The sequence below is a fragment of the Arachis ipaensis genome, chromosome B03, assembly GCF_000816755.2.
Source record: "Arachis ipaensis cultivar K30076 chromosome B03, Araip1.1, whole genome shotgun sequence".
NCBI classification, from domain to species: Eukaryota; Viridiplantae; Streptophyta; class Magnoliopsida; order Fabales; family Fabaceae; genus Arachis; species Arachis ipaensis.
The window spans coordinates 86,699,820-86,711,224 of NC_029787.2; the positions used below are offsets into that span (position 1 = coordinate 86,699,820).

Here is an 11,405-nt window from a genome sequence, read left to right on the forward strand (position 1 = left end):
TCGTAGGCGTTAGATTGAGACATAAAATTCTATCTCCAGGTCATGTAACTGTTAACCATCCCACTCAGCACTTAACAGGCCACGTGTAGTCCACTGTGTCATGACACTGTGCCAGATCAGCTTTCCGGTGACGGAGATGATCGTAGGGGCAAGCCGGAGCCACAATTGAAAATTTGTGGGTTCTAATTGAGGCTAATGAAATTGTAGGGCTCATTATGAGTCTCGAGCCAAATTTCAGGGCCAAATTGAGATTTAAGTCCCTAATTTACAATGAGCTCTCTCCTCACAGTGTCCCTCTCTCTGCCTCCCTCACTCTCCGGCGAGTCCTGGTCAGCGCCGTTCTTGTTGGCGCCATTCTCATCGGTGCCATCTTGCCTCCTCGAGTCTTCCTCATCGTTTGCCCCATCGCCGTGTTCTTCCTCTGCTCATTCAACCATTATCGCAGATTGTCGCACCCCTGTCTAGATCTGCTATTGCGCGTTGTTCCTTTCTCAGCGCCGCCTCCTGTAGTAACTTCTTCTCCGGTAACAACAGCAGTCTTCTGATTAAGCAGATTTTCTCCTTCAGTCAAGGTACTTCATCTTCGTATCTCTGATCTTGATTTCTCACTATAATTCCAAAGAATTTCTCACTATTTTGATTTGGTTTTATCTATTAAGATATTAATTAAGCCTCTCTAATCTGCTGTTGCTTATCTATTTCTCTGTATTTTTGTCTATTATGTGCTTTAATTTTAAATTATTAGCTTTGTCGCAGATCGTTGCATCGCTGTCCAGATCCACCGTTGCTCATCGTCCGAATCCTCTGGTGAAGCTGACAGGTATATAATTTTTTATTTTTTACTATTTTCGTTGTTCTTCGCTTTTGGCGCTATTTTCAAATTATTTGTATTATGCAGTTTTTTATTTCTGATTTTTCTTTCTAATTCATGTACATATTAGGTCAGGTTTTAGGTACGCCACTTTCTTCTTGAGGAATCGAGCATCGATTCCAGTGTTCTTTTTTCCTTGCGAAGGAGCTGGTGCAACTAATGCATCCTGGTGATCTTGAATTACAGGACAATAAAGACAACACTGCCTTTTGCTTTGTTGCAACAATTGGGATTGAGGTATGTCTAGTCTTTGACATACTTTAATGTATGCAAGTTCTTATAATTCTATCCACCTTGTTAAGTAAGTAATGTTCTTGTGAGATTAAATCATTGTATAGATTTTATTGATTATTGACATTGATCTTGAAAGATTTGATCTCATTTTATCGTACTGAATATTGTTGAATGAAATCCCTCTTTGTTTGTGTTGCTGATGCCATATACTATTTCCATTAGAGGTTAAATATTAACCATCAACAAGCTCGAGGTATTGTGTTCATGCTAGGAAATAATTGGGAAAGATACTCCAACTTGACTTATAGGGATGGATTGTATCCAAGAGAATGATAATTTGTGCACTAGCAAGTAATTGCAATTAATGGCATAGATTAAAAATAAGCATTAATCTTCCATGAAAAATATTATTTTCAATTAGCAGTATTATACAACAGAAATTTTCATAGCTAGTTTAATTATGAAAGCTGTAATTTTAAATGGAAGTGATTATATTGCAACCTTTCTCATATGACTAGTGTTAATTTGTGTAATCAAAATGAAATGTCTTTATTAAAGGTTGAAATTAAAGTGAAAGTCTGTAAAGATTGTGGAGGTTCTGGTAAATGTTCAGAGTGCAATGGAGAAGGATTCGTGCTCAAGAAACGATCCGACGAAAGAGCAGAGAGGGCAAGATCACAAGCGAAGAACATGGCTACTCGATTCACAGTAAGGTACTATTGTTTTTCCTTCTCTAGCCTCCCTTCTTTAATTTCTGTAATTAATAGCTTTGTTATTGAACTATATATGTTGCTTGCAATAATAAGCTTCCAAAGAAGTGGAGCTATTGTACAAAGTGCTCTTCTAGCAGATCCTGTTCAACCTGTGATGGAACTGGTAAATTAAGCTACTAACCATTCTTTTTCTTTAAGCTTGAATACGTGAAGATGAGTCACTCTTGTAAGTATTATTTGAACATAGTTGTTAGTTTTTATTTTATTATATGTCAATAAACTCCAATAATTAATTAAAGTGAAGAATCATCAACATAATAAACTAGTAATAATATTAGTCTTGAGATCTGTGTTGACGTATTGTTGATGGTAATGTCACCCTATATATGTTGTTCCCACTTGCTCTCACATTATTAAATGCCAGAATATTCAATCTCAATGATACTAAAAATAATGAGCATGAGAAATAATACTAATGATAATATTAATGTTGCAGAAAGTGTTGGAGAGAAATGATGGTGGAGAACATTTTCCATTATATGACATCTGCTTAGGTTTTGAACTCATAACAATGATTGTAAGTGGGGTAAGTAATGTTATGTTTGTGCTTCTGACTCATTATAAAATCACTCTTTCAAAAGCGATAGACTGCCTAGGCAAGTCACTAGGAAATTCTAGAAGGACTTGTATTTATACGAGACTGGATTTAGGAACAGGATTGCTTTCTACTTAAGTTGCTGTCGAAGAATTTAGTTCATAAACTTTATTTCTTATGAGATCCTATGAACATTTGATGTTTAATCTTTGTAGTTTTTCTTGGACTAGATTTCAAATTTGCAACACAGCATGATATTCGGAAAATTAGGCCCTTACTTCAACCTGGTGAACCTGGTTCATGACATGTTTAGAACATTTTGAAAGTTCTGACATAACATTTCAATCGTTTCTATTTTTGGCTGTTTCTCAATATTTCTCAAATGAACTAATTAATGCATTTCATAGTGTTTTCTTAATTGATGCTCTGCTTCTGATTATTGCACCTGTTGAGTTTATCATAGGAAGCAAATGAAAACTTGGATGAAGTGGTGGCTCTTCCTAAAGACATTCATACTGAGTTCAGGTTGCACTTTAGGAGCCAGACAAGGAGGCATGGAAGAGCCTTAGTTTTCTCAAGGGTTTTTTCCACTTTATGTAAATGGAATTTTTTTCTTTGCTTGTTTTTTTGCATACGTTTGGGGCCATTGGCTATAAAGTCATTAATGTACATTTGAATTGTGGATCATAAATTTGATGTATTTATGAATTTTATCTCTTTTAATTTCTATATTTCGATATAGATATTGTGAATATTTTTTGTATTTATTTGAAAAATTGATCTATGTTTTTTTTATATCTTGTTGGAACATAATTATTTATAAAAATCAAGTTTTAATAGTGGTATATGTGAAATTAGTAAAAAACTATAATTAGAAAATTAGTAACAGTGACCAATTTAGCTACCAATTTTAGATTTTCGGATCAAACATCAGTTGATTTAGCAACCGATTTTATCAGCGACCGATTTAACGACTGAAAAGTGGGTCGCTATTTAGCGGCCAATTTTCTCAGCGACCAATTTAGCGACAAAAAAAGTGGTCGACATTTAACGACCAATTTTATTAGCGACCAATATCGATTGGTACTAGTATGGTAGCATTGGTTGAAAATCGGTCGGTAACATCAGTCGCTAATGGTTAGCGACCGAAGTTGGTCGCTATTTTTAAATTAGTGACCAAGGTTTTAGTGACCACCAGAATCAGTTGCTAAATCGTTCGCTAAATCAGTCGTTATTCCGGTAATTTCTTGTAGTGTTGGGATAGCCACAACATAGCTCCCTTTGCAAAAGTCGTCATATAATTTGAAGTAAACTTTCTTGAATTAAGAGTTCCAGCCATATTTGTGTCTGTGTAACTATCCAACATAGTTTGGTCACTCTCAAAGCATAAACAAACTCTGGAAGTACCATTAAGGTATCTGAGAATTCACTTTACTGCTTGTCAGTGTTCTTTGCCAAGATTAGAGAGAAACCGACTAACGATTCCAACAGCATGAGCAATATCTGACCCGGTGCAAACTATACCATACATCAGACTTCCAACTGTAAATGTGTAAGGAATCTTCTTTATTTTTTCTTTTTTTTTTATCACTTGTAGGACATTGTTGCAAACTCAGTTTGAAATGACTAGCAAGTGGAGTACTAATAAGTTTGGAATACTCATGCTAAACCTCTCTAAAACCTTCTCAATATATTTCTACTGCAACAACCACAGTTTTCCATTCTTCCTATCACGAGTGATACTCATGCCAAGCATTTTCTTTGTAGAACCCAAATCCTTCATGGCAAATGTTCATGTCTTTCTTAAGACTTTCAATCTTCTTAGTATCATGACTAATAATCAATATGTCATCAACATAAAGTAAGAGAATTATAAAGTCATCATTAGAGAATTTCTCGACATACACACACTGATCAGAAGACGTCTTACTATACCTACACTACAAGAAAAAAGGCTTATGGCTACGCTTTTCTTGCTACGCTTTAAAAGCGTGGCCAAAAATGGTCAATGGCAACACTTTTATGAGGGTGGCGATTAAATAGAGATTTGGCTACATTTTTTTTCTAAGCTTTAAAAGCATGGTGAAAGGGGTCAACAGCCACGCTTTTTTTAGGGTGGCAACTGATTTGAGATTTGGCCACGCTTTTTTTTGCCACGCTTAAAAAATGTAGCCATAGAGAGAAACAGGAACGCTTTCAAAGTGTGGCGACAGAGTTTTGTTATTGGGGGGTTTTAAAATCATGGCCATTTCTTACTATTGTTTTGGCATGCTTCAAAAGCATGGCCAAAAAGTCCCAAAAAAATGAAAATTACAAAGTCGTCCCTTCCTTTGAAATTCTAAGTTACAATTTGCACAACACCATCTACTCTTCCAGACTTAGTCTTTCTCCTTCTTAATTACAATTGCCCTAGCTCAGTTCAGAGAAAGCCCTCCATGAAGAATACTAACCCTAACCCCGTCATCATTATTGTGCCTCACTGATGAGCGGATAATTTATACGCTTTTTGGCATTGTTTTTACATAGTTTTCAGTATGATTTAGTTAGTTTTTAGTATATTTTTATTAGTTTTTAATTAAAATTCACATTTCTGGACTTTACTATGAGTTTGTGTATTTTTTTGTGATTTCAGGTATTTTCTGGCTGAAATTGAGGGACCTGAGCAAAAATCAGATTCAGAGGTTGAAGAAGGACTGCAGATGTTGTTGGATTCTGACCTCCCTGCACTCAAAGTGGATTTTTTGGAGATACAGAACTCCAAATGGCGCGCTTCCAATTGCGTTGGAAAGTAGACATCTAGGGATTTCTAGCAATATATAATAGTCCATACTTTACTCGAGTTTAGACGACGCAAGCTGGCGTTGAACGCCAGTTCCATGTTGCAGTCTGGCGTTTAGCGCCAGAAACAAGTTGCAAAGTGGAGTTTAACGCCAGAAACACGTTACAAACTGGCGTTCAACTCCAAGAATGACCTCTCCATGTGAAAGCTTCATGCTCAGCCCAAGCACACAGTAAGTGGTCCCCGGAAGTGGATTTCTACATCAATTACTTACTTCTGTAAACCCTAGTAGCTAGTCTAGTATAAATAGGACTTTTTACTATTGTATTTGGAATCAACTTTAGACATCTTTAGTTAAATCTTGGGACGTTTAGTTCTTAGATCATGGGGGCTGGCCATTCGGCCATGCCTGAACCTTTCACTTATGTATTTTTCAACGGTAGAGTTTCTACACACCATAGATTAAGGTGTGGAGCTCTGCTGTTCCTCAAGGATTATGCAAAGTACTACTGTTTTTCTATTCAATTTAACTTATTCCGCTTCTAAGATATTCATTCGCACTTCAATATGATGGATGTGATAATCGTGACAGTCATCATCATTCTCAACTTATGAACGCATGCCTGACAACCACTTCCGTTCTACCTTAGACTGAATGGATATCTCTTGGATATCTAATACAGGGGACTGAGTCCGAGTTATTAGTGTCTTCGTGGTATAAGTTAGAACCCATGGATGACCATTCCTGAGATCCAGAAAGTCTAAACCTTGTCTGTGGTATTCCGAGTAGGATCTGGGAAGGGATGGCTGTGACGAGCTTCAAACTCGCGAGTGCTGGGCGTAGTGACAGACGCAAAAGGATCAATGGATCCTATTCCAGTATGATCGAGAACTGACAGATGAATAGCCATGCCGTGACAGAGCATCTTGCACCATTTTTACTGAGAGGACGGGAAGTAGCCATTGACAACAGTGATGCCCAATATACAGCTTGCCATGGAAAGGAGTAGGATTGATTGGCTGAAGACAGCAGGAAAGCAGAGATCAGAGGAACGAAAGCATCTCTATACGCTTATCTGAAATTCTCACCAATGAATTACATAAGTACCACTATCCTATTTTATATTTTATTTATTTTCATCCACTATAATTTCTTAATACAATTTAATCTGCCTGACTGAGATTTACATGGTGACCATAGCTTGCTTCAAGCCGACAATCTCCGTGGGATCGACCCTTACTGACGTAAGGTTTATTACTTGGACGACCCAGTGCACTTGCTGGTTAGTTGTACGAAGTTGTGAAACAGATATAAGATCATAAACGTGCATATTGAGTTTTTAGCGCCGTTACCAAGGAATGGAATGATCACGATTTCGCACACCAAGTTTTTGGCGCCGTTGCCGGGGATTGTTCAAGTTTGGACAACTGATGGTTCATCTTGTTGCTCAGATTAGGTAACTTTATTTTAATTTTAACCTTTTTGATTTTATTATTCTTATTTTCAAAAAAAATAAAAAAATATTTTCTTCTTTTTCGTTTTTCCCAATTAATTCTCGAAAAATACAAAAAAATTTACAAAATCATAAAATCAAAAATAATTTTTATGTTTCTTGTTTGAGTCTTGAGTCAAGTTTTAAGTTTGCTGTCAATTGCATCTTTTTAATTTTCAAAAAAAAAAATTATATTCGAAAATCTCATGCATTGCATTCTTCATGATCTTCAAGTTGTTCTTGGCCAGTCTTCTTGTTTAATCTTCATATTTTCTTCCTTTGTGTCTTTTCTTGTTTTTCATATGCATTTTCAATTTGTTAGTGTCTAAAGTTTGAAAATTTCTAAGTTTGGTGTCTTGCATATTTTTCTTTTCTTAAAAATTTTCAAAAATAAGTCTTGATGTTCATCTTGATCTTCAAAGTGTTCTTGGTGTTCATCGTGACATTCAAAGTATTCTTGCATGCATTTTTATTTTGATCTAAAATTTTTATATGTGTTTCATTTTTGTTGTTTAATAGAAAAAGAGAAAAACATAAAATTGATATCTTTCCCTTTTTTTTCATCATTAAAAATTCAAAAATAAAAAAATATCTTTCCCTTTTTCACTCATAAATTTTCGAAAATTTGAGTTGACTTTTTCAAAACTTTTTAAAATTTAGTTGTCTCTTATGAGTCAAATCAAATTTTCAATTTGAAAATCTTATCTTTTTCAAAAATCAAATCTTTTTCATTTTTTCTTATTTATTTTCGAAAATTATAAAAATATTTTTCAAAAATCTTTTTCTTAATTCTATCTCATAATTTTCGAAAATGTTACTAACAATTAATGTGATTGATTCAAAAATGTAAAGTTTGTTACTTGCCTAATAAGAAAGGTTCAATCTTTAAATTTTAAAATCAAATCTTTTTGTTTCTTGTTAGTCAAGTAATCAACTTTAATTTTCAAAATTAAATCTTTTTAAATTTCTTTTTCAGACCTTTTTCAAAATAATTTTCAATCATATCTTTTTCAATTTCAATCATATCTTTTTTGAAAGCAAATTTAAAATCTTTTCTAACTTCTTTTCTAACTTCCTATCTATTCAAAATTTGACTTTCAAATCTTTTTCAATCAATCTTATCTTTTTGTTTCAATCACATCTTTTTCAAATTTCAATCTTATCTTTCCAAAATTTGATTTTCAAAATCTCTTAACCACTTAACTTTTTGTTTGATTCTTATCTTTTTCAAAACTGCCCAACTAACTTTCTACCTTTAATTTTCGAAAATCCCTCCCTCTTTTTTTTTTTCAAAATTCCTTTTTAATTAACTAATTGTTTTAAATTTTAATTTTTAATTTAATTTCAAACTTTAATTTTCGAAATTTAACTTTAAATTTAATTTTTATTTTAATTAATTTTCGAAATTCTCTCACCTCTCATCTCCTTCTATTTATTTATTCATCTACTAACACTTCTCTTTCACCCAAAAATTCGAATACCACTCCATCTCTGTGTTCGAGTTTTTCCTCTTCTCTTCTTTACATTACATTATTTTTTCTTCTACACACACAAAGGAATCTCTATATTGTGACATAGAGGATTCCATATTTTCTTTGTTATTCCCTTCTTTGTCATATGAGCAGGAGCAAGGACAAGAACATTCTTGTTGAAGCAGATCCTGAACCTGAAAGGACTCTAAAAAGGAAACTAAGAGAAGCTAAAATACAACAATCCAGAGACAACCTTACATGAATTTTTGAACAGGAAGAGGAGATGGCAGCCGAAAATAATAATAATGCAAGGAGGATGCTTGGTGACTTCACTGCACCTAATTCCAATTTACATGGAAGAAGCATCTCCATCACTGCCATTGGAGCAAACAACTTTGAGCTAAAACCTCAATTAGTTTCTCTGATGCAGCAGAACTGCAAGTTTCATGGACTTCCATCTGAAGATCCTTTTCAGTTCTTAACTGAATTCTTGCAGATCTGTGATACTATTAAGACCAATGGGGTTGATCCCGAGGTCTACAGGCTTATGCTTTTCCCGTTTGCTGTAAGAGACAGAGCTAGAGTGTGGTTAGACTCTCAACCCAAAGATAGCCTGAACTCTTGGGATAAGCTGGTCACGGCTTTCTTAGCCAAGTTCTTTCCTCCTCAAAAGCTTAGCAAGCTTAGAGTGGATGTTCAAAACTTCAGACAAAAAGAAGGTGAATCCCTCTATGAAGCTTGTGAGAGATATAAGCAACTGACCAAAAAGTGTCCTTCTGACATGCTTTCAGAATGGACCATCCTGGATATATTCTATGATGGTCTGTCTGAATTAGCTAAGATGTCATTGGATACTTCTGCAGGTGGATCCATTCACCTAAAGAAAACACCTGCAGAAGCTCAAGAACTCATTGACATGGTTGCTAATAACCAGTTCATGTACACTTCTGAGAGGAATCCTGTGAGTAATGGGACGCCTTAGAAGAAGAAAGTTCTTGAAATTGATACTCTGAATGCCATATTGGCTCAGAACAAAATATTGACTCAGCAAGTCAATATTATTTCTCAGAGTCTGAATGGAATGCAAGCTGCATCTAACAGTACTCAAGAGGCATCTTTTGAGGAAGAAGCTCATGATCCTGAGAACCCTACAATAGCAAAGGTGAATTACATGGGTGAACCTTATGGAAACACTTATAATCCCTCATGGAGAAATCAACCAAATCTCTCATGAAAGGATCAATAAAAGCCTCAACAAGGCTTTAATAATAGTGGAAGAAACAGGTTTAGCAATAGCAAGCCTTTTCCATTATCCACTCAGCAAAAGACAGAGAGTTCTGAGCAGAATCCATCTAGCTTGGCAAATATAGTCTCTGATCTATCTAAGGCCACTCTAAGTTTCATGAATGAAACAAGGTCCTCCATTAGAAATTTGGAAGCACAAGTGGGCCAACTGAGTAAAAGGATCACTGAAATCCCTCTTAGTACTCTCCCAAGCAATACAGAAGAGAATCCAAAAGGAGAGTGCAAGGCCATTGAATTGATTACCATGGCCGAACCTGTAAGGGAGGTTGAGGACGTGAATCCCAGTGAGGAAGACCTCCTGGGACGTCCATAGATCAATAAGGAGTTTCCCTCTGAGGAACCAAAGGACTCTGAGGCTCATCTAGAGACCATAGAGATTCTATTAAATCTCCTTATGCCATTCATGAGCTCTGATGAATATTCTTCTTCTGAAGAGAATGAGAACGTTACTGAAGAGCAAGTTGCCAAGTACCTTGGTGCTATCATGAAGCTGAATGCCAAATTATTTAGTAATGAGACTTGGAAAGATGAACCTCCCTTGCTCACCAATGAACTGAGTGATCTGGATCAACTGAGATTGCCTCAGAAGAAACAGGATCCTGGAAAGTTCTTAATACCTTGTACCATAGGCACCATTGCCTTTGAGAAAGCTCTATGTGACCTTGGGTCAGGGATTAACCTCATGCCACTCTCTGTAATGGAGAAATTGGGAATCTTTGAGGTGCAAGCTGCCAGAATCTCATTAGAGATGGCAGACAACTCCAGAAAACAAGCCTATGGACAAGTAGAGGACGTGCTAGTAAAGGTTGAAGGCCTTTACATCCCTGCTGATTTCATAATCTTAGATACTGGGAAGGATGAGGATGAATCCATCATCCTTGGAAGACCCTTCCTAGCCACAGCAAGAGCTGTGATTGATGTGGACAGAGGAGAGTTGGTCTTTCAACTGAATAAGGACAACCTTGTGTTTAAAACTCAAGGATCTCCTTCTGTAACCATGGAGAGGAAGCATGAAAAGCTTCTCTCACTACAGAGTTAACCAAAGCCCCCCACAGTCAAACTCTAAGTTTGGTTTTGGGAGGCCACAACCAAACTCTAAGTTTGGTGTTGAACCCCCACAACCAAACTCTAAGTTTGGTGTTGGGAGGTCCCAACCTTGCTCTGATTATCTGTGAGGCTCCATGAGAGCTCACTGTCAAGCTATTGACATTAAAGAAGCGCTTGTTGGGAGGCAACCCAATGTTATTTAATCATTTTTATTTTATTTTCTCTTTGTTATTTCATGTTTTATTAGGTTAATGATCATGTGGAGTCACAAAAACTACTGAAAAATCGAAAACAGAGTGAAAAACAGCATTGAAAATAGAACACCCTGGAGGAAGGGCTTAATGGCGTTTAAACGCCAGTAAGGAGCATCTGGCTGGCGTTTAATGCCAGAACAGAGCATGAAACTGGCATTAAATGCCAGAAACAAGCAGCAGTCTAGCGTTTAAATGCCAGGATTGCACCCAGAGGAAAGCTGGCATTAAACGCCAGAAACAAGCATCAGCCTGGCGTCTAACGCCAGAAACATGCACCATACTGGCGTTCAACGCCAGAAACATGCTGCAGACTGGCGTTGAACGCCCAAAACAAGCATGGAAGTGGCGTTTAACGCTAGAAACATGCTGCAATCTGGCGTTAAACGCCAGGATTGCCTACAGAGGGCGTTTACACGCCTAATTGGAGCAGGGATGATTAAAGTCCTTGGCCCCACTGGATATGTGGACCCCACAGGATTCCCACCTACTTCTTCTCTCCTCTTCACACCTTTTCATAACTCTCTTCCCCAAATACCCCTCACCAATCAACTCAATCCCTCTTTCCCATCCCCTCTTCACCACTCACATCCATCCTCTCTTCCCCAAAAACCCCACCTACCTTTAAATTCAAAATAATTTTCC

At 36.5% G+C, this 11,405-nt stretch overlaps 1 protein-coding gene across 2 annotated transcripts; it reads left to right on the forward strand.

Annotated features, from left to right (window-relative positions):
* On the forward strand, nucleotides 269-3,121 carry LOC110269745. 2 transcript variants are annotated; one of them, XM_021117588.1, is made up of 7 exons: nucleotides 269-572; nucleotides 757-820; nucleotides 942-1,108; nucleotides 1,664-1,818; nucleotides 1,912-1,981; nucleotides 2,315-2,404; nucleotides 2,877-3,121. In XM_021117588.1, exons 3-7 carry the CDS (start codon nucleotides 1,031-1,033, stop codon nucleotides 3,087-3,089), a joined length of 606 nt encoding a protein of 201 aa, XP_020973247.1. In that variant the 5' UTR covers nucleotides 269-572; nucleotides 757-820; nucleotides 942-1,030; the 3' UTR covers nucleotides 3,090-3,121. The 2 variants fall into 2 exon arrangements, with proteins under 2 accessions (XP_020973247.1, XP_020973248.1); XM_021117589.1 differs by lacking the exon at nucleotides 269-572 and having other exon boundaries at nucleotides 655-820.